The sequence below is a fragment of the Oreochromis niloticus genome, linkage group LG12 (assembly GCF_001858045.2).
Source record: "Oreochromis niloticus isolate F11D_XX linkage group LG12, O_niloticus_UMD_NMBU, whole genome shotgun sequence".
Taxonomy (NCBI): Eukaryota; Metazoa; Chordata; class Actinopteri; order Cichliformes; family Cichlidae; genus Oreochromis; species Oreochromis niloticus.
This window is the reverse complement of record NC_031977.2, coordinates 36408960-36435174: the sequence shown is the minus strand read 5'-3', so window position 1 is coordinate 36435174 and position 26215 is coordinate 36408960. Positions and strand designations below refer to the sequence as shown.

Genomic DNA, 26215 nt, shown 5'->3' with positions numbered 1-26215 from the left:
GGTCAAGAGCTTGGAGGCTATTGCGGCTGCAGTGAATACTCAGAATAACATCTCTGAGCGGATACTGGGTCACATCAGGGAAGAATCAGCTCAAATCAACAACTCTGGGCGAAAGCTGGAAAACATCACGGATCAGTTGGCTGCGGTCGTGAGGTCTCAGAATCTGCTTTGTGAGCAAAAGATTGACAAGACCACGGAATTGCAGGTAAACAACATCATGGAGAAGCTAGCAGCTATACAACGGGAGATGGAGAGACCAGTCTCGGTGTACTAAAACAAAGACAGCTCGAAATTCTCATGAGCTGTTGGAAAAGAAATCGCCATCTTAATGTGGCTACCCCTCCGGCGCCAGCTGCGGGCTCAAGGCTGGAGCCGAACAAAACAATCCCTGATAAAGACTGTGTTTAGACTGTTCCTCCCCATTCTATGCAAGGCCACCTGGGTTGGCTGTTTACTTAGCCTGGCAGGGCGAAGGACACTGTCTCCGCTGAACTATGGACACGCACACACATACACTTACACTGATAAGCAGACACTGATTCCCCTCCCTTACCAAACGCCTTCGATGCTTGTTTCCTGTGGGGGGAACACGGCGGGTCTACGTGCCGCGCTGGATAAGATAGCGCTGTGCGAGGCGGCTGCTGGGTTCGCTTCAGATTACTCCTCACCCATCACCCTACCGTGTGGCTTGTTACGTCTTCACAATGGTGTGCTGTGGACATTTATGTGCTTTTTTTGTGCAGAGGAGTTTTTTTTGTTTCCTGTTCTCATGCTGTCCTACCATGGAATCACAGCATGAGAAGGGGTCTCTTTTTTTTCCTCTTGTACTTCCCATTGTAATGTACATTTCAATGTTTTTTCTCCTATGCTACCAATCTCCGACTTGTATCCCCATGTAATGTATGTCTGTGTATGTAAGGTCGGGGGGGTCCCATTTCACTGCAGGGCAACCTGCATGTGACGAATAAAGCCTTGATTGATTGATTGATTGATTGACTGGTAGACTGTACTGACTGTTGACATTGTATGCAGGTAATGAAGGGATGCAGAGCCCAGAGTGTCTCAGGTTTGTGCTGATAGGTAAGACTGGCTGTGGAAAGAGCTCATCAGGAAACACAATTCTAGGAAGAGCAGATACATTTTTATCTAAACCTTTCCAAAAGTCGGTCACCAAACGTTGTCAGAAAGAACAGGGTGATGTGAACGGTCGTCCGGTTGTTGTGGTCAACACTCCTGGACTGTTTGACAGCAGTTTATCACATGAAGAGATCAATGAGGAGATGGTGAAATGCATCAGCCTCCTGGCTCCAGGACCACACGTCTTCCTGTTGGTGTTACAGATCGGCAGATTCACCCCAGAGGAGCAGGAGACACTGGAACTGATCAGGAAAGGTTTTGGGAAGAATTCAGAAATGTTCACCATCATTCTTTTAACAAAAGGAGATACACTGGAACATGTAAATGTGTCTGTTGAAGAATACATTGAAAACTCTGAAGATTCCTTCAAGAAGCTGATCTCTGACTGTGGAGGAAGGGTGCATGTGTTTAACAACTATGATAAGCAAAACCGCTCACAGGTCAGTGAGCTGATAACAAAGATTGACACCATGGTGAAGAACAATGGAGGAAACTGCTTCACTAATGAGATGCTGGAAGAAGCTGAAGCAGCGATACAGAAAGAAGTGGAGAGACTCCTGAAGGAGAAGGAAGAAGAGATGAAGAGACAGAGAGAGGAGCTTGAAAGAAAACATGAGGAAGAAATGAAAGCAATGACAAAAAGAATGGAAGAAGAGAAGAAAAAACTTCAGCAGGAAAGAGACCAGAAACTCAAGGAGATGGAAGAAAATATAAAGGAGCGTGAGGAGAGAAAGAAAGAACAGGAAATGAGAGAAGAAGAGAACAGGAAATGGAAAAATGAGGAAGAATTACACAGACAGGATTTGAAAACACAACTTGAAATGTTGGACAAACAAATTCAGTCAGAAAAAGAGGAAAAGAAAAGTGTGAACAAAGAGCTGGAAGAGAACAGAGAAAAGACGAGGAGAAAACAAGAAGCCTGGGAGAAAGAACGAAGTGAACGGTGGGAGAAACGAAGACAAGAAGATGAACAGAGACGAGAGGAAGAGCAAATAAAACTTGAAAACCTTGAAGAAATGTACAAGCAGGAAATAGAAAAAAATGAAAAGAAAAGAAAAGAAGAAGACGAAATGAGGAGAGAAGAGGAGAAGAAAGAACAAAATCAGCTGGAGGAAAACCATAAAACAAGTTTGGAAAATCTGAAGAAGATGTATGAAGATGAGGCCAGAAAGAAAGCTGAAGAGTTCAATGATTTCAAAGAGAAACACAAAGAGGCATTGCAGGAGCATGAGAAGAAAATTAAAGACAAAGATGAGCAGTATGACCTGTTAAAGGCTCTGGCTGAGCACAAGGAAAAACAAAAGAGAGAAAAGCATCAAGCAGAAATCAAAGATGTGATAAAATGTCTTTCCAAGAAGAGAGGAAACGTGAAAAAAATCAAAGATTTGCTGATAAAACATGAGGATCAAATGAAGATTGCAAAAACCCAGGATGAAAAAGAAAACCTGCAGAACATCCATGAAACAGAAATAAGTGAACTAATACAAAAACTTCTGGATGAAGTTGAGACAAAACCTCCCTGCAGCATTTTATGAACTAAATCTTTTGTGACAGAGCTCAGCTCAATGAATAAAATACACTCTGTACATTTAGTTAAAGTTGAGATAAGCATACCGGTGTTAGTGCTGGTGCTTTATTATATTTTTATTATATGTTTGGAGACTAAAAGATCACTCTGACTTAATCAAGCACAGCAAAATCCAAATTAAACTGCTTATGATTCTCTGATTGATCAGACATAAATTCATAGCTGATGTAGCATCAGTTGATCGACCAAGAAAGCAGCTGAGGTTGACTTCATGGTTGAAATGGTTCAAAAGTTGAAAGTTGTTTGTTCCACATCACTTTGAAAGTCACAAAAGGAGGGAGTGAATGCTGGCGCATTCTATATGCTTCTATATACCGCTGCTCTCTCTATATACTTTCTATACTTATTGCTTGTTTTATTCCCTGAACCTATATTGTCTGCCAGGTAAAGGGCTTCCCTGCCTTACCTGTTTGGCTGGCGTGCTTTTGGACATATTTACTGTCAGCTGTTAGCATCAGCTGTCAGCATCAATTGTTAGCCACTGGGCTGTTTTCGGACAGCCGGATTCCGGATGTTATAACATCATGACTGCTAAGGTCCTGTTCTTCCGGGCTCTTCTCACTGGATTTGTTCTGCAGTCCATACTCTGGCCTGTCTCCTCCACCCTGAGGTACATGGCATCAGAACTACTCTATCTACGCTTCCAGCACCTCTCGGCCCTTCCGCCGGCTTTACTGCTGCACCCGGACATCGCCTGGCGCTCGCGTCAAAAGTATGTCCGCCGCGGATCCAGACGGAATTACAGGATCGACAGCAGGAATTTGATACCATCCCTGTGATCATCTCACCGCTGCTCCACCAGGAAGCCTGGTGGACGGACTACTGACCATAGTGTGCTCACCAGCCTTGCCAGGTCGGCTTGCAAAGCTAGCGGCCACTATCCCGTCTCCGTTGGATTGTTAAATGTCCAATCCCTCTCCAGCAAGGGACCTCTTGTCTATGATATTCTTAATGATCCTAAACTTGACTTTCTATGTCTGAAGGAGACCTGGCAGCGTCCAAATGATTTCCCCGAACTCAATCTGACCAATCTGCCTGGATTTGTTTACACCTGCCAGCCCCGTGTTTCGGGACGTGGGGGTGGCCTTGAGATCCTGTACAACAGCAGGTATAAGGTATCTTCTCTTTCTGCTCTTGCCTATTCTTCATTTGAATCCATGATGATACAAATTAATGGACCAGTTCCCACAGTTTTAGTTGCTGTTTACTGTCCACCTAAACCCAACTCTGACTTTTTAACAGATTTTTCTAACTTTCTTGCTGAAATTCTAGTCTTATCTCCAAATATACTACTGCTGGGAGATTTTAACATCCACATGGACAGCACATCAAATTCATCCACAAGAGATTTTATATCCTGTCTGGACAATTTTGGCTTTTTCAGACCATAAATTAGTTTTATTCAGTGTTAGTCTCCCACTGTAGAAAAATAAACAAAACCGCTCAATTACTTATAGAAATATTAGGGGCATTGATCTGTCAGCTCTTTCCCATGGCATTAATAATTTTCCTACCATTGATGCCTCAGCTTCCATAGACGACCTGGTATCTCACTATAACAACGGACTTATCAACCTCTTAGATACCTTGTCTCCCCAGAAAACTCGAACCGTTTCCTTCTCTCGCTCTGCCCCATGGTATTCATCTGAACTTCGTCAACTTAAAGCTACTGGACACCGCCTGGAATGTCTCTTCAGGAAAACAGGACTCACTATTCATAAGGACATGAACCTCAGTCATATACAACATTATACATAAGCTCAATCTGCTTACTACACTTCTATTATTGAAGGAAAGTTTTCTACATTACACAATATTGTTAAACCTCTAGATACCTTTGCCATACATACATACTTTGCTGCAGTCCGTAACAAATTTATGGACATCTTTTATACCAAGATTGAGAATCTTCATCAACAATTGCCCTCTTCTTGTGATATGGATAATTGTTCTACCTGCATTTTTTCTCCTACTCAACTGTCATCTTCTCCAAATTTGAACTTCCTATAATAATTCAGCTGTCTTCTATAATTACTAAGTTGAAGTCATCATCATGTAAACTTGATCCACTGCCGACTAATCTTGTTAAACTTTCACTTACCTTTCTTGGCTCAATGATTGCTAATATTGTACACTCCTCTCTCATATCTGGTTCTGTTCCATCTTCTCTTAAAACTGCAATAATAACCCTTTTACTGAAAAAGAATGGTTCAGATCTCTCCGATCTAAATAATTTCAGGCCAATTTCAAATTTGCCTTTCATAGCCAAAATTCTGGAAAAGATAGTGGCTGCACAGATTCATTGTCATCTCACTGGAAATAACTTGTATGAACAGTTTCAGTCTGGCTTCCGTTCATTTCACAGTACAGAAACAGCTGTAGTAAAAATCACTAATGATCTTCTGCTTGCAGCTGACTCTGGACTCACCTCCATCCTCATTCTCCTTGACCTTACAGCAGCTTTTGATACTATCTCCCACCGCATCCTTTTTCACAGATTAGCATCTATTGGCATCAATGGTACAGCACTCGCCTGGTTTACTTCGTATCTCTCTGGCCGCTCACAGTTTGTTCAATTACTCCCTCACAGATCAGTATCTACTCCAGTTAATTCCGGTGTACTCCAAGGCTCTGTCCTGGGTCCTTTACTTTTTATTATCCATCTCCTACCCCTAGGTAATATTTTCAGGAAATATAACATCCAGTTTCACTGCTGTGCAGATGACACCCAGCTTTACCTATCCTCCAAACCCACAGCTACTCTCCCACCCACATCCATTTCTGAATGTTTAAGTGAAATCAAGCTCTGGTTTACTCAGAACTTTCTTAAACTTAATGGCAATAAAACAGAATTTATTTTAATAGGCACCAGATCAAAACTGACTACAGTTCCAACCAGTCTTTAGTTATCCATTGATAACTCTGTTGTCACACCCGGCCCTCAGGTTAAGAGTCTTGGTGTCATCCATGACAGCACTCTGTCCTTCACAGCACATATAAATAATATCACTCAGTCTTCCTATTTTCATCTTCGTAATATTAACCACCTTTGTCCTTCACTCACTCCAAACAGTACTGCCATACTTGTCAATGCTCTTGTCACATCTCGTTTAGATTACTGTAATTCCCTTCTCTATGGTTTACCGCATAAATTTCTCCACAAATTGCAGTTAGTTCAAAAGACAGCTCCTCGTATAGTTTCCAGAACTAGATCCACTGAACATATAACAGCTGTTCTTAAACAGCTCCACTGGCTTCCAATTCACCTCCATGTCAATTTCAAGATCCTGTTTCTCACTTTCAAAGTGCTTCATAACCTCACTCCTCCATATTTACCCGATCTTCACCACACATACTCACCCACTCGTACATTCCGCTCTTCTTCAGCTTCCCTTCTCTGTTCCACCTGCTCGCCTGACTACCATGGGACTCAGAGCCTTTAGCTGTTATGCCATGAAACTTTAGAATGCACTTCTACCAGATCTCCGGACTACAACTCTCTCTCCACTTTTAAATCGCGTCTCAAATCCCATCTATTCAGAATTAGTCTATTTTTATCTTGCTTAGCTTTTATACTTTGATACTTGTTTTTTTCTCATTTATCTTATGTTTAAATTTTATTTTGCTTTATTTTATTATATTGTATAGTTGCTACTGTTTTGTACTATTGTAAGGTCACCTTGAGGGTCTTAAAGTTGCCTATAAATAAAATGTATTATTATTATTATTATTATTATTATTATTATCATAAATTTTATGGTCAGTTTGTGAACATTTTACAATTACAAATGGAATTCTTGATTTAAATTCTTATTTTCAGGATTGCATTTCATTTTGCGTCTTTTGTGAGTCAATGACGTATGTAGTATGAATTGCTGCCATGTAACTTTTCAGTTTATAGAAAATTTTGAAATGCTGTTTAATTTTTTGGAGTATATTTTATTTAGATTATTTTCAGGCAGTAGCATATTAAACAATAGAAGAACCTTATTAGGTATTTGGATGTTTGCTGTAATTTTATAAATATTCAGTATTAAATAAATATGAATATCCTTTATTCTGTTCTTCATATGAATCAGTGATTTAAAGAAAGAACATTGGAAATTAATTTTTCCATGTATTCTTGTTGTATTATATAGGGAATTGAAAATTATTATCCTTTCTACCCCTTATCGTTATAAAAGAAGAAGTGTTTGTCAGCCAAGAGAGGACGAGCCAGATGCCGGAAGCATAAAGTCTCAACAAACAAAATGAGCTTTAAAGGCTGATAAACACCGAGTGTAATAATTATCTGCCAAGTCAAGGTCCTTGTTGTCATAGCAGGGCCTTTGTCTCTACACATGCAATAAAATGAAATGACCAAAAGCAACAAAAGATGCCCAACGTTTCAAATATGATTTAATATTTCTTTCATGTAAACCAAATGTTCCAGATGCTTCATAAAAATATAAACAGCTTAAGTTAACAAAGTCCAAATGATTCAATACATAACATAGCAGGTCAAAAATATTTGGCTCTTTCTCTCTACTGCCAGATTTCGTCTAATGATGTCACTGATTAAATAACAGCCTAAACATTGGCATCGCAGCTCCTACTAGTGGTGGGAGGTTCATGAGTTCAAAAGTGCTTGATCATATTGAATAAAACTCAAATGTGTGGAATGAGCCTTGAATTTTTAGAGTGAACCTTGAAAATATTGAATGAAAGTGTGAATATATAGAATAAACTCCTTGAATATTAATGCTTAAACACAATCAGAGTGAGAAAGCTGGTTTAAAAAATATGTGATTTGATATGAGACTTGAAAGTGGAGAGTCCGCTTTCTTGATGTTGGGGAGGGTATTCCATTGGAAGCTGAGCTGTTGAAGGAATTTTTTCACAAAAAATGAAACAATTGAGAGTTAGATAGAAGACTCTGATGACTTTGTGAAGAAACTGCTACACAACTGTGGAAAGAGATATCAGGTCTTCAACAGCAAAAATCAGACAGATCGAGGTCAGAGAGCTGCTGACAAAGGCTGATAGGGCTTTGGAGTTGACGTCACGCCGCAATGCATTGTGGCGTGATGAATTTTCGGGGTCTACGATACAGTCATTGATCAAAACAAACACAGGAATGACGACTACAAGAATCATGCTTAAAAGCAGCTCAAAAGAAAACGGATGAGACCGATTGCGTCCAGAGGCGAAGCAGCGGTACTTGCAGAAAATAGCGTGCATTGGAAATGTGGACCCGTATGAAATATGGCCGTGGAGTAGAAACCCTGAAGAACAACCGCTATAGCCTGACATATTTTCGTACCTTATCTGTGGAGTCAGCGCGTACAAGTCGTCATTCAAACAAAGGTAAGTCATCTATTGCATCTATTTTATTTTAATTTTATACATTGATTAATGACCTGCAGAATCTCCTTATCATATTAAGTGATTCATAATTGTCACTTTATGCTTTCTCCATCTCTAAAGCGATTACATCCTTGCATTACATACTTTAGGTTCATTTTCTGCAGGCAGGTTTCTGACAGAGAACAGGCAGATTTACCCTATAAAATGCAGCGGTCTATAGATAGACACATAAAGAAAAAGCCTTGAGGCTCGTGTGCCCATAGCAAAGTTAGGACCACACCTTTAAATCTCTTTAAATACTTTCACTTTCACTCGGGTGGATATTTTGCAGGAAAACTGTTTAGTGTTAATGTGGTGAATTCAACCGAAGCACTGCAGATACACTCTGGATGCGTAAACAGCTGATCATTAAACCACGCCAAGCTTCAGTATTGACGTCACTGACTGATAATCGATCACTGATCGTCGTTAGGTGAGTCTGATCACATTTGTTATTCTCTCGGTAATTTCTTGGACTGAAACATTGTCCTGATCCGTGAGACTGCTCACAGACTCAGCTCAGGTAAAAACTTCACTTCAAACACATCTGTAAAATTAATCAGAACATTTGAGGCGGAAATACAGAAAACAGCCCGAAACTAAAACGTGATTTCTAATGTGGAATTCGATTCTCTGATTATCAGTTTGTTTGGGAAAATGAGACGTTTCCGGTTTCGTTGTAGATTTATTCATTTATTTTTAAGGCTGAAATCATCAGAACGTGTAATGATAAATGCATGATTTTAAATCTTTAGCACAACCAGGAAGAATGACGCACATAAGTAAAAGTTAAGCATCATGTGTATTTGCTTTGTTATCAGTTAAGCATCAACAAACATGTCTTTGCAAGTTATACTGTTGATGCCTGATAGTTCAGAAATGATTAAATCCTTGATTTCAGATCAACTTATCCGAGTTCCTGTGTGTAGTCAGTGGACACACCCGATTCTATACGTTTCCTTACGGAAGTACAGTATGTTTTTTTTTTTGTTTTGTTTTTTTAACATTGTAATGTAACAAGTGTCACCTGGCAGTTTGTTGCTCTCTGCCAGGTGATTGGCTGAAGAGCTTTGAAAAGGTGGTGTGTGGGGTGAAGTCAGCGCTCTTCTTTTGGAAAAAACCAGAGGCGATTAATTCACTCGGGTGCGAGTGGATTTTGCCATTTTGTTTGGATCATTTGTGATTGCCCATTTTTAATGAGTGTCGTTGGACTTTTTTTAGTGTGACCCCGAATTGTTTGCAGTGTGTGCCACAGGTAAATCGATTGCAGGTCGCTAAACGGGGTGTGACGGTTTGCAGTGTTGTTATTTTCGCGCCGTTTGTGTGGTAAATCTCATGTGCAGCTGGGTTATCAGCAGAATGTGTCGTAAAACCTGTCTGAAAATAACAACACTGCAAACAATTCGGGTCTCAGCACAGCTGGTGATCACCTGGCAGAGAGCAACAAACTGCCAGGTGGCACTTGTTACAGTAAGATGACGTAAAAAATGCTCACTCCGCTTAGCACAAACTGTTAAATTGAGGAAGCCCCCTCAGCTTATTTTTGTTATTTTTTTTATTGTGTTTGTTCGATAAAAATTACCAGTGGAATAAAAATATGTGCATTGGTTGCATGCAGTAAAATTCTGTTTAGTCTGTCCTGTCCTATTCTTCTGTGGTGTTAAAGCCGCACTGAGTTTGTGTCTAAGCTCTGCCCGTCTTTATCCACTCAGGATCTCTGTGCAGGCATCACTGCAGCTCTCCATCTGTTGATAGACTGTTGATATACTTCGTATGGTTTTAGGGACACACGTTCATCCACATACTGTGAATACTCACAGAGCCTCTGCAGCCAGACTCAGACCAACTAGATATCACACATGCAGACGCTGTATTACCAGCAGAGATTAGACATTTAAAGCCAAGAAGTCTGTAACCCAGAAATACATCCCACAGTCCATCATCACCAGGAACGATTAAGCTATGCGGCTAATATGTATTTACACGCAAATGTGTTGATGTCTGTTTAAACACTTTCATGTTGGCTTGAAATAACAATTTCTCCCCTTGCTGGTACTGCAGCTTACTGCAACCTTTGCAAGCGCGATGTGGACACCATGGGCCGGCGTGTCCAAATTTATACAGCAGCAAAGCACAACAACAGTTGTCTCAAGGCACTTTATACTGTAAGGCAGACCCTGAAATAATACAGTAGTGAATGACCACTGTGGCCTCTGCCCCCCTCCCTCCTCCCAAAAAAGGGACCAAAATAAAAAAAGTAACAACTGCCACCAACCCACCTAAATCCCCCTACACCTAAATGTCAGTAAGAGATCATCTTTGTAACAGAATAAATCAACATTTTCTCTGTATTACAATAAATCAGTTGGAACTCATTTCCACATCTAATCCCCTGTTTTAACCTTTCAGCCACGACCTCTGATCTTTGCAAAGACTTGATGTAGCTTGTTAATAGATAACAGTTGCTCCATTAGTCTTATATACTGCTTTTATAGTGTTAAATATTGAGAAAATATGTTTGTATGGAATTCTGCAGGTGTTTCCTAAACTGAAACATCATCAGTCACTGTTGAGCCTCTGAGCGAGCTTCCATAGAGGAGCACGTCTGTGTCAGACTGTTGGGCACTGAAAGGTCTCAAAGCTTGTTTTAAAGCCGCCCTCTGCTTTCTAAGCCTCTGTTCCTGAAATGATCTCTGACATTTTGTTTCATGCAAATCAGCTGCTCGTTCATGCTGCACAAAAACAGGTTTAAAAAACAATGCTACTCATCAACTACATTTTGTTCTACTGTCACAACTGTTTGTTTAAAATAGTTCAAACTTACTTGGTTTAAATTTGTATTATTGTAGGGACCTCTGATCACTTTGAGGTCAAATACAGTCATAAAATAATCTTTTATCTTTAAGCTCAACTTTCATTTCCAATTATTTACAATTCAAGACTTATTGTAACACACACAGAGATTCTAGGTCTGACCAACTGTCTCAGCTGTGGGCAAAAGATGACAACCAGTAAAATTCTAAAGCATAGTTTATTAGTACAATTATTTTAAAAATGAAGGGATTAGCAGTTCAGTGTCCCACTTGCAAAGGGAAAAATATCTCATCTTAAATTTGGCCATATGACATACCTGCACAGAGAGACAAAATATCACAGCAGTGTTTGTAGTGTGAGCTATAAGTAAACCAGAGTTTCAGTGCAATCAAATACACAACTCCTTCACAGCCGCTGCAAAAACAGTCACAGCAAATGTGTTACACAAAACTACTCCCAAACCAGTGCTTATTTCCCACAGCATTATGGAGATGAATTAATATAGACAATACTACTCCACCACGTTACACCACACTACATTACCAGCTCCGACATAATGTTTAAACTTGAGCTTATCCTGTAATTGAATGGAATCGTTGTGCTGAGTGCCTTACTTTATGAACTGCTACCTGTTTTTTTTCTAATCCTATCTTATTACTTTTGTTTCTCTAGTGACTCTTTCCTCCATCATGGCGACTGCAGCACCTGGTAAGTCCAATAAGAATTTATAACTAGACTGAGACTTTGCAATATAATAAAACACAATCTTGTAGGAAGAAATCAACAACTAAATAAAATATATTCAGCATTAGTGTCAAGATAGAGCAAACAGAGAAGGGGTCCATTCTTCGTACCTCGCTTACTACATCCAAGATCAAATCATCGCGCTAACTTTGAGCTCGCTAATCCGGTTCTCCGAACACACCTGTTGTTGACGATTAGTATAGCTGGCTGAAGTAATCTGAGATCACTGGGTGGCTTAAAAGGGGCTACGCATCGATAGTAGAAACATTGATCGGCAACCCTGTGATTGGTCGGCGAAGATGTCGAAGGAGCGCGCTCAGTATTTTACGGCAGCAGACCAAGAACTCTTGATTGAGGGATTTCAGGAGTTTCAGAGTTTAATTAAAACGCAGGGGAACACTGCAAAGGCTGCAAAAGCAAGGAGAGAGGGCTGGCAGAAAGTTGCTGACAAATTAAACTCATAAGTAATTCATGATATTACATTATATCATGTGATATTATATTATACCACATTATATTATATATTACATCATATCCTCTTTCACATTAGAGCCACAACAGGACCCACTAGAACATGGGGAACAAGTAAATATCTCTCTATGAGCACACCGTCGCGCTGAGCTAAAGGATCCTGTCTATCCCGCAATATACGCTGAATTCTGAAAACTCTCCTTATCAATCTTGCACCTTCCTTGCTCGCGTACAAACGGACAGGACATGGCTGCGACAGACTTCCCAAATCCACCTTCGCTTTTATAGCCGTGATCTCTCATCTTGATTACACGAAGTAATTTACTATTACTACTCTAAAATATGAATTACATCTGAAATAATCAAATACATGACATAGAATGATTAATAGTACATTTCCCTTTTTTAGGAAATGATCTGTATGTATCTGTATGGAATCAATAAAAGAATCAAATACTGCATTATCTTTAGTTACATTGATAATATTTATTTATGGAGAAACAGTGGAGAAATATCGCTGTTGCTTTCGTATAACTGCAGCGGACATACCTGAGTGGCCGCGATCTAATCCTGTTTACATAAAGTAAACCTGCTCCCGAGCAGGTTTACGCTTACGGATCTGTTGCTATGACAGCAAGTCCCAGATGAGCTTCGGAGAACCGAACGATCCAAGATCACGCGAAATCGTCAACAATCAAATCCGGCTAACTTACTTAGCGAGGTACGAAGAACGGACCCCAGGATAACCTACACACCAGCTTTACTCTTCTCTGCACCATCAAATCAACCACACAACCAAGTTGGTAAACCACAGAGATAACATCAACAAACTGTCCGTAACCCTAACTGCTTTAAAGTTGTTCTTGGAAGTATTTTAACAGGTAAACTCTCAGGATCCCGGGTCTCTCAATCCAGCATTTTGTGTTGTATCTTTGTGATTTTGTATTGTGATTGATGTTTAAGGTTCTCTTTGTTAATCTTAGTTTATTCCATAGTGCTCAGTGTTCTAGTTTAGGTTTCCTGTATTCTCTGTTTAGTTCTCTGAATATTTAATAGGTTCCCTCGTGTAGTTGCCCTCTGTGTGTCTGTGTTTATATTGTGATTTGAGATCTGGTGCCATGTTCCCACTCCTTGTGTTCTGTGTTTCCTCATCCTGTCACGTGCTCCTCCATGTTCTTTTTCTCCCTCCAGGCTGTCTCTGTGTACTTCCTGTTTTACTTTGAAGGTCTGTGTCTCATGTTGGTGTATTCTGCTTTGCTTCCTTGTCTTGTCATCTCTGATTTCTCCCAGCTGTGTTCCCCTCCTGTCTCCCATTCCATGATTGCTCCTGTGTGTCTATAAGCCCTGTGTTTTCTCCTGCTTGTTTTTGGTTTGTCTGTGTTTCTCCCCAAAATCTCCCTCTGAAGTCTTCCTATATACTCAGGTTTCAGTTCAGTTTCATTAGTTTTCCCAGTTTAGAGTTTCTTGAGTTTCTGCGTATGCCACAGGCTTTCCTCGTCAGCCGTGACATAAGCTGTGTAAACATCATCATTTAGTTTAATTAAATATGAACTCCCTTTTAAATGTTATAGTTGAATTAATGTCATGAATTACAGCTAAATATACCTAATAAACTGGTATATTTAGCATATATGTCTATAGATTACGTGTCAGTCAGTCGATTAGTTGTGTTTTTCTGCACCTTTGATTTCCTGCCACAAAACAGTGAGTCAGACTGAGCTGTGTCAGCCTGTGTTAGAATATCTGGGCTTACAATATTCTGTTGGTGCAGTATCTTAGAATTAAACGAACTCTGGATTTGGACTTGTCTCTTTTTGCTTTTCTATTCTGTTTTTCCACAGTGTCTGAGCTGAGGATTATTCTGCTGGGGAGCAGCTGGACTGAGAAGAGTTCAGTGGGGAATCTCTTACTGGGAAATAATGTCTTTAATAATAAACCTAAAGGCTGTGTGAGAACTGGTGGGACACTGGAGGACAAAAAATTAGTTGTCATCAACACCCCCTACCTGCCTCCTCTCGACACCTCCCAAAATGATCTGACAGAGTTTATAAAAGACTGTGCAAAACACTCTGCTCCTGGACCTCATGTGTTCCTGCTGCTTGTACAGCCTGAAAACTTTACAGAAGAGCACAAACTGAGACTCTGCAGAGTCCTTCAAGGTTACAGTGATCGATCATTTGATCATTCACTGATACTGATCTCAGCACCCAGAGAGGATAGCTCAGGTTGTGGGGAAGACTTCATGAAAAGTCCAGCATTAAATGAAATGATCAAAAAATGTAAATGCAGATACTTGAAGAGGAGCAACGTTGAACTTCCAGAGCTGTTAACACATTTGGGTGAAATTACAAAGGACAACAATGGAGAGCATGTCAGCTATGAAGCTTTTGAGGACACAACACAAACAATAGCAGGAGAGCAAAACCCAAAACAAAAGGACGCAAAGACTCCAATCACTGATAATGTGGGTAAGTGGAGAAGGTTTGTATGTATAGGCTCTGACCAGCTTATACATCCAAAAATATTTATATTTTCACAATAATCACATCAAATCCCTCCTTTAATCTCGCTCTGATTTTTTTTTCCTGACAGCAAATAAAATGATCTGGGATTAATCATGTATTTGAAATTTGATATTAAATTTCTCAGTGATTAATTCAAACATCCCACAATTCTTCACAGCTAAAACCTTCAGTGAAATAATTTTACTTTTAAACAACTAAAATGTTTTGTTTTGTGTAATGTCATTTTTTTCCTAAAACTAAACTTGGTAATAAAACTTACATTATGAGTAAACAGTTTAAAAAGTTAACATATTTGGTAACAATTTATAATACAACCTGCAACTAACGGTGTAATTAATTAAACGTCATTTCAGTGGATTTTGTTTGAAATTCCATCCATCTATTTTCTTCTGCTTATCCGGGGCAAAGATGCAGGTCTAAGCAGAGAAGCCCAGACCTCCCTCTCCCCAGCCGCCTCTTCCAGTTTGTCCAGGGGGAACACCCAGGTGTACCCAGGCCAGCCAAGAGATATAATCTCTCCAATGTGTCCTGGGTCTGCCCAGGGGCCTCTTCCAGTGGGACATGCCTGGAACACATCGCCCAGGAGACATCTTTGTCAGTTTCCTGAACCACCTCAACTGGCTCTGTTCAATGTGAAGGATGGGGATTCACAATCTTGTTCTTTCGGTCATTATGTAATGACCAAAAGTGGGGGATGTAGATCAACTGGTAAATTGAGAGCGACGTTTTACGCTAATCTCTCTCTTCACCATGACAATCGTTTCAGTGTCCGCATCACTGTAGCCACAGCACCAGTCTGTTGATCTCTTGGTCCTGTCTTCCCTCACTCATGAACAAAACCCCAAGATACTTAAATGACTCCACTTGGGGCAGGACCATGTCCCTGGTCCGGAATGGGCACTCCACTCTTTCCCACTGAGGACCATGGCCTCAAATGTGGAGGTGTTGCTGCTTCATACTTGGCTGTGAACTGTTCCAGTGCAAGCTGGAGACCGTCAACTGATGAAACCAACAGAACTACATTATATGTGAAAAGTAGAGATAAAATTTTGAGACCGCCAAGTGGAAGCCTTCCTCCACTTGGCTATTCCTAGAAATTTTGTCCATAAAAATGAATAGAATCTGTGACAAAGGGGAGCCTTGGTGGAGTCCAACACCCACCGGAAATAAGTTCAACTTATTGCCGGCTATACAGACCAAGATCTTGCAACAACTGTATAAGGATCAAATGGCAATGGTCCAGTAGCTGGTCCAGTGTTCTGTGAATGAGACAAAAATCGCATTATTCTTTCTGTATCCAGAGTTCCACTAATAGATGAACTCTCCTTTCCAACACCCTGGTATAAACTTTCCCGGGTTGGCTGAGGAGTCTCATAGTCTTGGGTCTTGTAACCCAGTGTTTTGTGTTTGTGTATTTGCATTCTGCAATTTTGTGGATTTTCATGGTTTAGTTTTTGTATTTCTAGTTCTTTTAGTTATTCTTTAGTGTTTTGGTGATTTCTAGTCTTTAGGTTTTGTTACTGTGTCTACTTTGTGTTAACTAGTCATCTTTGTCTCTATATTTGTGTATTTCCTGTTTTACTTTGACAGTTTGTGTCCTGTATTAGTGTTTTCAGTTTTGCTCTCCTCCCCGCCTCATCGCATCTGATTAGTCCGACCTGTGTTCCCCTCGTGTTTCCTGTTTTCCTCATTACCCTCTGTGTGTATGTATAGTGTGTCTTTCCCTCTGTTCCTGATCAGATCGTCTGCTTGTCATTCCTCTGTATTTCCTCTGCGGTACTTACCAGGTGTTCCCAAGTCTCTGGTCGCTTGTTCCCAGTTTGAGGTTTTTGTATTGTCTCCTATGTCCCACATGTCCTTTGGTTTAGCTTCTCCCAGTTTAGGTTTTCCTAGTTTGTCTCTGTTCCTCCTGTTGACTTTTGTTCGTGGCGTTATTGCAGCCAACAGGCCAAAGGCTCATCTTTTGTTAATCTCCACCCTCATCTCCGTGTGCCTGCTTTTGGGTCTGCATCCACCTCACTCCACCTCTGCTCTGGCAGACGTGACACGGGGTGTGATCCCGCTATAGTTGGAGCACACTCTCTAGTCCCCTTTCTTGAAGATGGGAACCAACAACCCAGTCAGCCAATCTAGAGGTACCGCCCCTGAAGTTATGCACTAGTTAAAAATTACTTACATTGTACTTGAATGGATTAATGGATTAATCTTCACACTCACTGCTTTGAACTTAGAAAACTGTATTCTCGCATACAGTTGTATATTGGCACAATTTGCTGATTGGGTTGATATTCAATCTTTAACTGTGAATAGGACAGATGACCAATGGTCAAATGCTGAAAAACACTAGAAACCATCCGTGCACCCAGAGGACTGAAGAAATCTCCTAACATGAGGCAAGGGTTGGGGTTTCAGGTTAACTTGTGTTTGTGATATTGTTCTTCTCTCTGTTCTTTCACAGTGTCATCATACAGGATTGTACTGTTGGGGAAAAGTGAGGAAAAGAAGATCAAACTTGGTAACCTGATCAATGGGTACCAAGGTTTTCACTGCCAAAAACAGTCACCAATAATGCACTGTGTGGCCTGCTGTAGTGAGTGGAGAGGAAAGCCATTAACAGTGGTGAAAACTCCAAACCTGTTCACTCTGCCTGTGGAGAACATGAGAAAAACAGTGAAGAGTTGTCTGAGTCTCTGTCCTCCTGGACCTAATGTTCTGCTGCTGTTGGTGAAACCGTCTGATTTCATTAACGAAGACACAAACACTCTGAAGTTCATACTGAGTTTGTTTGGTGAAGATTTCTATAGACACTTGATGGTCATCATCACAGATCAGGATGAAATGAGTTTCTCTTTAAATGAACTTGTTAGAAAATGTGGAAGACAGCATTACAACATATTTGAAGATAATTATGAATCATTAATGGAGATGATTCAGAAAATGGTAAATGAATCCAATGAACCACTCCTGTTAAAGAAAGAACTCATCAAACCATCTTTAAACCTGGTTCTGTGTGGGAGGAGAGGAGCAGGGAAGACTTCAGCAGCCAAGGCCATTTTAGGTCAGACTGAGCTTCATTCAGTCTCCAACTCATCAGAGTGTGTTAAACATCAGGGAGAGGTGTGTGGACGTTGGGTTTCCCTGGTGGAGCTGCCTGCCTTGTATGGAAAACCTCAGGAGGCAGTGATGGAGGAATCACTCAGGTGTATCTCCCTCTGTGATCCTGAGGGTGTCCATGCCTTCATCCTGGTCCTACCTGTGGCTGCCATCACTGATGAAGACAAGAGAGAGTTAGAGACCATCCAGAACACATTCAGCTCTCGAGTCAATGACTTCACCATGATTCTGTTCACTGTGGACTCAGATCCTACAGATCCAACTGTTGGTAAATTTATAATGGAAGACAAGGACATGCAGGAGCTCTGTGAGAGCTGTGGAGGAAAATCTGTTGTTCTCAACATTAAGGACAAACAGCAGATCCCAAAACTGTTAGATAACATGGACAAAATGAGATTGGGAAAGGACAAACAATGGAGTTATACAACTGTAGCCTTTGCACATGCTCAAATACGAAAGATTCTACAACAAGAGAGAAACATCACTTTGCACAAAGCTGAACTTGAAAAATTTAAAAAACAAGATGCACAGCACCTGTAAGTCTGTTTATTTTTGTATATTCTTTGTTGTATGTCATGAATAACAATCTTTGTTAAAATACACATCTGTGCATCTCAGTAATAGATCTGAGAGGAAGTAATCAAGGTGCTGTTGAAGTGCTTAATTTGGGTTGATAATCCACAGTATTGCATCAGCTAAATCTCCATCCATTGTGTAGATACATGCAGAGTAGACTATTTCTTATTTCTCCATCAGTTAAAAAGTTAAACGTTAAGAAATCCTTTACTGTGGAATTTGGAAGCTGTTATTTTTATCCCAGAAAATCTGGAAAAATGGAACGGGCAGTATTTTTATTGCAAAAACAAAATCATCCAAACTGAAGAAGTGAGATCATGTCACCTTGTGATATTTATCTTAAAAAATCATCTCTAAAACATAGCGGAGGGCAATGTGATGCAAGGACATGCGTGGCTTCCAGTGGCACTAGACCACAGGAGCTGATGTGAGAGATTCTAGAATCAGCTGAAATGCACATGGACATATTTATGTTCAAATGCAGCAGAGTTTCAGGGACAGTGCTTTACAATACAGATGGACAATTACACAAAACACACTGCAACAGCAACCCAGACGTTTTAAAGTTAAGACATATTTGCTGTATATGGTCATGGTGGATCTCACCTTGCATTGTAATGCTGAACACTATACTAAATCATAGACTTGTAAAATACACCCTGAAGTGCATCGACCTCAAGTTGCTTTGTAAGTGACTACAGCTTTCGACCAGGAGGAGATGTACGTCAGTTTATGTCAGAGTATCATTGGGTGTTTTGACCCTGAATCACAACACCCTCAGGTTGGCGGATCCGCAGTGATAGCCAGTTACTGCCCATCTTCTCTTAGTCCCCAGCTACCCTGCTCCCTCCTGCTTCAGAGCCAACAAGAGGCTCTCTCAGTGGCCTACCTCAGGACGGCTGCCTTCCTATCTGGAAAGTGAACTGGTGGCACACACTCACAGGCCTTGGAGCAACAGGAAGTCGTTACTCCAAGGGCTGTGAGTGTGTGCCACACAGACTGTGCTGGAAACTCTCTGCATCTTACTTCAACTGGGAATAGCCAGGCCTGCCACCTTTTGTCCCTGCAGTCCTTGACTAATTCATGGTGTTTATTGGTTTTCCTCTCTGCATCTTCAGCACATCCATCCTCCAACGGACAGTCAGTTCTATCAGGATGATCTTCTTAGCCTCCTATAACCAGTTAACCATCTTAGGTCTCAGGGAAGTTTGCACAACCTAAGAAAAATGAAGTTTCCTTCCCACATCCACCCTCATCTCCCATGATAATCACAGCAGATGCTTCCTGGTCTTCTTGGAAAATGGAGGTTTCTCTCCTTTCCTGATGGATGGATAACATTGGTCTTGCTTGAACTTGATGTCTTCTCTGTCTCTGCTATCCAAAATGTCAAGCAGTTCTCTAAGGATCTCATCATGGCTTCATCTGTATCATCCCTGGCTGAGAGCAGTCTTTCCGTAATGTGCATTATTGTTCCTGTCACGGCTGCCGAGGTGAGCTGTGTGGTGTCGAAGGGAGAAAGGACCCAAAACGCAGGCAGTAGATGATTATGCTGGTCATGTTTTATTTACACAGGGGTGAGATGGCAAAACAGGCAAGAGGGAAGACAAAACTAAAGACCTAAACTGGGAAAGCTAAATGACAAACCTGAGAGGGTACCAGAATGGGGTGAGAGGCAGAGAGACACGGACGAGGGACAGTACACCGTGGAACACAGAGTAACGCAGACTGACACGGTCGGAGACAGGTAGTAATCAGAAAAACAACGAAGTGTACAATACAAAGGGCAAGTGGGGGGGGGGAGACCTCTACTCACACTGGGCTCCTTGTGGGAGGTCAGGGTAAGAACAGAAAACCAAAAAAATAACTCCTTAGTACAGAGAGCACATAAATCTCCACATCACGACACCATAAAAGGACAAAGTTTTATGTTGTTCAGCTCCAGCATTTTAATCTTTCTTTAATCTCTGATAAGCCAAGCCAGCTCTGATCAGCAAGAACCCCATTATCATGGTTCAGAAAAGGTAGATGTCTTCTATGTCCTCGATCGACAGTCCCGCCAGGCACCCTCCAGTTCCTCCACCTGTCCATCATGTATCCGGCAGGGAACATCCCTCCAGGACACTCAGGCTCACCCGAGCCCAGGCTTCTTGTTGAGAAAAGGGTGTCAATTGCATTCAGGAACCAGTTGATTAAATCCATAATTTCTAATTTCTCTTTTAGGTTTCAGAGAACAGACCGTGAGAGTCTTCCAGGGTAAAAGTAGAAAAGTAGACCAGACTAGACAAGTACATGAGAATCCAAGCAGAAAAGATAAGGGAGAGGGAGAGAGAGAAAAGTGCGACCGCCTTCGCCAAGAGCCAAATGAGAATAAATAATAAAGTACACTCGAAAGTGCTTCCATCTTAAGTTGTGTTGTAAGCAACTGCAGCTTTTATTATTATTATTATTATTGTATCTTTATTTCAGACATATACAACAAACCAATATATACACGTACACATACTTGCATCTACACTAGATTTTTATTAGTCCTTTATTTATCCAGGTAAAAAATTTCATTGAGATTAAAAATCTAATTTCCAAGAGAGACCTGGCAGAAGATGATGTCATCAGGTGATGTCCAGCTATCATCGGGTGTTTCGACATGCAGTAGTTGAAAGGTCACTGAGCCACAGGTCACCAACTGTTGATGGGTTTCAGAAATTAGGTAGTCATTGCTTACAAAGGATTCCTGAAAAAAACAAAAAACAAATATGAGATTTCAATTACTCAAGGCTAAATGCTTTAATATGGGTTCAATACATAGGTATTTTTAAATTTCAGATCTTTTATGATGGCATATGTCACTGTTCGGTTATTTTCACATGTAGACCTCTTCTTACTTTTGCATTTCTTAAAATAAATCAAGCCTTTATGAAATGTTACAGGTGATGAGGAGCAGAGCACCAAAAGTCTCAGGATTGTGCTGATAGGAAAGACCGGCAATGGAAAGAGCTCTACAGGAAACACCATTCTAGGAAGAAAGGAGTTCAAAGCAGAATCGAGCCAAACATCCGTCACCAAATACTGTCAGAAAGCACAGGGTGAAGTGGATGGTCGTCCTGTTGCTGTGGTTGACACTCCTGGACTGTTTGACTCAACTTTGACACATGAAGAAGTTCATGAGGAGATGATGAAATGTGTCAGTCTTCTGGCTCCAGGACCACATGTCTTCCTGTTGGTGTTAAAAATTGGCAGATTCACACCAGAGGATAAACAAACACTCAATTTAATCAAGAAAGGTTTTGGAAAAAGTTCTGGAAAGTTCACCATCATTCTTTTAACTGGAGGAGATTCACTGGAGGATGATGAGGTGTCTGTTGAAGAGTACATCCAACACAAAAGTGATGATTCCTTTAAGAAGCTGATTGCTGACTGTGCAGGAAGATACCATGTGTTCAATAACCGTGAGAAAAAAAGCCATACACAAGTCAGTGAGCTGATAACAAAGATTGACACCATGGTGAAGGACAATGGAGGAAACTGTTTCACCAATGAGATGCTGGAAGAGGCTGAAGCAGCGATAAAGAAGGAAATGCAGAGGATCCTAAAGGAGAAGGAAGAAGAGATGAGGAAACAGATAAGGGAACTTGAAAGAAAACATGAGGAAGAAAAAGAAACAATGAAAAGAAGAATGGTTGAACAGGCAGAGAAAATTGAACAAGAGAGAAAACTGAGAGAACAACAACTTAAAGAAAAGGAGGAACACATCAACAAAGAGCGTGAGCAGAGAAAGAAAGAACAGGAGGAGAGAGAAGAAGAAGACAGGATGAAGAGAAAAGAGGAAGAACTTCAAAGAAAAGAGTGGAAACAAAAATTTGAAGCTTTAGAAAAAAAAATAAAATCAGAATCTGAAGAAAAGGAAACCATAGATAAAAAGTTGATACAGAACAGAATGGAAATGAGAAAACAACAAGAGGCCTGGGAGGAGGAAAGAAAAGACTGGTGGGAGAAACGATATCGTGAAGCTCGACAGTCTCGCATTAAGGAGCTAGAAAGAATTGAAAAGCTCCAAAAAGAATTTGACCTGGAAAGAGAAACGTATGAAAAAAGAAAAGAAGAAGATCGAATCAGAAGACTACGTGAAGAAAAAGAGAGAAAAGACTTAGAGGAAAGCTACAAAAGAAAGATAGATGACATGAAAAAGAAATCTGAAGAGAATGCCAGAAAACAAGCTGAAGAGTTAAATGACTTCAGAAGAAAATACACCAAAGATCTCGAAGCTTTGGCAAAAAAACATGCTGACGAATTAAAGAGGCTGATGCAAGAGCAAAAAACAGAAATGCAACAGAAAAACCAAGAACACAGCGCACAGTTTAATCAGCTACAACAACGCTCAAGAGACACAGAAAAGAAACTCAAGGAAGAACTGAAGAAGAAGGAAGAAAATCAACAAAAACTGGAGGAACTGAACAAAAAACAAGAACAAGAGATAAATGATCTGAATGAGAAGTACAAAAATAAATGCACTGTCTTCTGATGTTCTTTTTCCAACGCTGCAACTCATAATATTACTCTGTCCAGAGTTTCAGCCTCCTATTTATTTTAATAGGGAATAAAAATGAATAAACATGCAACAGATAGGATAGGGATAGATGAGGTTAGTTTACAGTAGCTTAATGGTGCATTCCTGAATGAGATGGAAGTCGGAATTTCCAAGTTCCTGGTCAGAATTTGAATCTGTAACACCCCCTTAACTCAGATTTCCCACTTGGACAGTGAAAGTAGAATTGGATTGTTTAACTCAGCAACCCTATGTTAAGAATCCAAAATGGCAGCACTGAATGGAAACTGTATTAAAACTGTAGATTTGTAATCTGCACTACCAGTGTTGTGTATTTGTTACTCACTGAATAAATCATATGCAGAGTACTGATTAGGCTCAATCCATGATCCTGTTATTTTAAGAGCAACAAACCAAGTATCATGCTGTATTGCTAGTGATGGCTGAATGACTCTACCTTGCTAAGAACCAAAACATCTTTTTGCTCACTTTTTTTGGAATCTGAGTTCCAAAGTGTCTGGAATATTGTTTTACAGTGTCTTACTTCCCTACACTCAAAAACATAACAGCTCTCATGGTTTGGTTAAGCAACATAAAATGACAAAAATCATGTTCACATTTGTCTATTTTAATGTCAAATGTGATTTTTAAGACATACCAGGTTAATTAATACACTTTAATTATTTATGTGGGTTTTAAAACATTTTAAAGAGAAAGCAGAGTGGCAGAGCTGAATGTAGTATTGAAACTTATGAAGAAAAAAATTCACAGATGAAATCTCTGAAGAACTGAAAGTTGCAGTGGGAGAAACAATACTTTTAGCTATCTGTGCAGCTGATTTATGAGGGCTTATTAAACTTAAAATTTTACATAAAAAACAAATATATGTTTGATGCTGTTAATCACTTGTCCTGTGTGCATTGTGCTTTGCTTCCCTCCGTTTCATCAGTTAGATTCTGCTCAACTGGGTCTTGTTTAATTCCCAGGTGTTTCTTCTCTTTCCTCTGTGTATTTACCTTTATTGTGCCCTAGCGTCTCTGTTCCCCAGTGAGTTGACTTACTTTGCACTGCTTAGTTTTATGTTTAGCTTCATCATCTCAATAAAGAGCTCGTCTTTTGTTACCCTCCATCTTGGGTCCTCATGCACTGTATCCTGACCAAAAGAGAGACCACAACTTTCTTTGGTTCATTGTAGACGGCCAAAAAGATGAATGGAAAACAGGGAATCATTTTTTTTATTTGACATTTTAAACATATGCCTATTGTTGGGTTACAATTCAATTTTACATTTGGTGTTTGATGATTCACTTCACTGAATCCTCATAGAAAAATAATTTTTTCCCCCATTTGTTTGTTTGATTTTGAACTTTAAGAATTTAATCAAAATCTCTTAAAATATGTTTTTTGTTTTTCATGTTACGTCTGTGAAGGTTCTCAGTCATCCAGGTCATCGTAGTCAAAGGAGTTTGCAAAGAAAAGCGTCTGGACTTCTTTAAGTTGCTTGAAGACGTTTCACCTCTCATCCGAGAAGCTTCTTCAGTTCTAAGGTCAAATGGCCGAGAGTCCCAGATTTAAACCCAGTGGGGGTTTCCCCCCAAAGAGGGACCAAGGACCCCCTGGTGATCCTCTAATCACATGAGCCAAGGTGTGAAAGCGGGTGTGGGACCTAATCAGCCAGGGTTTCGGGTGTGCTCATTGTGAAACCTGGCCCCACCCTCTCATGTGATTTCCTGAGGTCAGATGGCCCAGGATGTGAGTGGGCGTTAAGGCGTCTGGGGAGGGAACTCAAAACTGGCTTATAGATGGCAGACAGTTGGTGTCGTAAACCACCGCCTCTGTTCAAAGATGGTCGCTCACAGTGGACATAGATGGCCTCTTTCACTCCTCTTTCAAACCATCTGTCCTCTCTGTCCAAAATGTAAACATTGGCATCCTCGAAAGAGTGACCTTTGTCCTTAAGATGCAGATGGACTGCTGAGTCTTGTCCTGTGGAGGTGGCTCTTCTATGTTGTGCCATGCGCTTGTGAAGTGGCTGTTTGGTCTCTCCAATGTAGAGGTCCGGGCATTCCTCGCTGCACTGTACAGCATACACCACATTGTTCAGTTTGTGTTTAGGAGTTTTGTCTTTCGGGTGAACCAGTTTCTGTCTGAGTGTGTTGCTGGGTCTGAAGTACACTGGGATGTCGTGCTTGGAGAAAACTCTCCTGAGTTTCTCTGATACACCGGCTACATAGGGGATGACAATGTTGTTGCGTCTGTCTTTCTTATCCTCCCTCGCTGGTGTCTGATCTTCTTTTCTGTGCCTCTTTGCTGACTTTATGAATGCCCAGTTAGGATAACCGCATGTTTTGAGAGCTTCCTTTACGTGTGTGTGTTCCTTCTTTTTTCCCTTCAGGCTTAGAGGGAACATGTTCTGCCCGGTGGTGTAGGGTCCTAATTACTCCAAGTTTGTGTTCCAGAGGGTGATGGGAGTCAAAGAGGAGGTACTGGTCCGTGTGTGTGGGCTTCCGGTAAACTTCAATGTTGAGGTTGCCATTCTCTTCAATGTGCACAGCGCAGTCCAGGAAAGGCAAACAGTTATCCTTTGTGTCTTCCCTGGTGAACTTGATGTTTTTATCCACGGCGTTAATGTGCGCAGTGAAGGAGTCCACTTCTTGTGTCTTGATTTTGACCCAGGTGTCATCTACATATCTGTACCAGTGGCTGGGTACTCTTCCTTTGAAAGAGCCAAGAGCCTTTCTTTCCACTTCCTCCATGTAAAGGTTGTCTACAATAGGTGACACAGGGGAGCCCATGGCACAGCCATGTTTTTGTCTTTAGAAGCTTTCGTTGTATTTGAAGTATGTTTTGGTAAGGCAGAGGTCTAACAGTGTGCAGATCTGATCGGGTGTGACCAACTTCACACCCGATCTGATCTGCACACACTCTGGCTTGCCAGATATCTATGCTCAACAGACTCGGTGCAGTTTAGCACTCAGGAACTATTTAAATTGTTGGTGTACACTGATGCGTTATGATCAATAATCACACATACATATGTGTTAGCACACATATGTAAGTATCTGTATATGTGTATATATTAATTTGTTTGTCTGAAATAAAAGGTGGTCTTCATCATCCATCATAATCATCATGATATATATTTACATGTTACAACTTGACATTTATGCGATCATGCACCAGTAGCATACATTTATATGTGAATTAGTGTCTGTATATAGATTAAAAAAGTACATCTGGCATTTTTGCAGCATGTGAGATGTGAGCTTTGATCAGTGCAAAGAAAAGTCCTGAACTGCATTCACTCTGGTCTGGTTC

At 40.6% G+C, this 26215-nt stretch overlaps 3 protein-coding genes across 5 annotated transcripts; all 3 read left to right on the top strand.

The window, feature by feature from the left end:
• Positions 1-1041: 1041 nt before the first annotated feature.
• On the top strand, positions 1042-2672 carry LOC100695714 (GTPase IMAP family member 4-like). Its single transcript, XM_025912008.1, has one exon. The coding sequence runs from the start codon at positions 1044-1046 to the stop codon at positions 2670-2672; it is 1629 nt and encodes a 542-aa protein (XP_025767793.1). The 5' UTR covers positions 1042-1043.
• A 5105-nt stretch (positions 2673-7777) lies between these two features.
• On the top strand, positions 7778-17265 carry LOC100696240 (GTPase IMAP family member 5). Of its 3 annotated transcripts, none has more exons than XM_019365433.2 (5): positions 7778-8071; positions 11597-11632; positions 13981-14607; positions 16704-16799; positions 17123-17265. In XM_019365433.2, exons 1-4 carry the CDS (start codon positions 7951-7953, stop codon positions 16730-16732), a joined length of 813 nt encoding a protein of 270 aa, XP_019220978.1. In that variant the 5' UTR covers positions 7778-7950; the 3' UTR covers positions 16733-16799; positions 17123-17265. The 3 variants fall into 3 exon arrangements, with proteins under 3 accessions (XP_019220978.1, XP_025752874.1, XP_019220977.1); XM_025897089.1 differs by having other exon boundaries at positions 16605-16799; XM_019365432.2 differs by having other exon boundaries at positions 15073-16799.
• A 336-nt stretch (positions 17266-17601) lies between these two features.
• Positions 17602-23267, top strand: LOC109204428 (immune-associated nucleotide-binding protein 12). Its single transcript, XM_019365285.2, has 2 exons — positions 17602-18085; positions 21282-23267. Exons 1-2 carry the CDS (start codon positions 17602-17604, stop codon positions 22871-22873), a joined length of 2076 nt encoding a protein of 691 aa, XP_019220830.1. The 3' UTR covers positions 22874-23267.
• Positions 23268-26215: the final 2948 nt, after the last annotated feature.

Bases quoted from the DNA above. Each gene is read 5' to 3' on its own strand.
- LOC100695714 (XM_025912008.1), top strand. From the start codon at position 1,044: ATGCAGAGCCCAGAGTGTCTCAGGTTTGTGCTGATAGGTAAGACTGGC.
- LOC100696240 (XM_019365432.2), top strand. From the start codon at position 7,951: ATGTGGACCCGTATGAAATATGGCCGTGGAGTAGAAACCCTGAAGAAC. The intron at 11,633-13,980 runs GTAAGTCCAATA...GTTTTTCCACAG, and splicing joins CATGGCGACTGCAGCACCTG to TGTCTGAGCTGAGGATTATT. The intron at 14,608-15,072 runs GTAAGTGGAGAA...TCCGGGGCAAAG, and splicing joins TCCAATCACTGATAATGTGG to ATGCAGGTCTAAGCAGAGAA.
- LOC109204428 (XM_019365285.2), top strand. From the start codon at position 17,602: ATGGTAAATGAATCCAATGAACCACTCCTGTTAAAGAAAGAACTCATC. The intron at 18,086-21,281 runs GTGAGAGCTGTG...GAAATGTTACAG, and splicing joins CAAGGACATGCAGGAGCTCT to GTGATGAGGAGCAGAGCACC.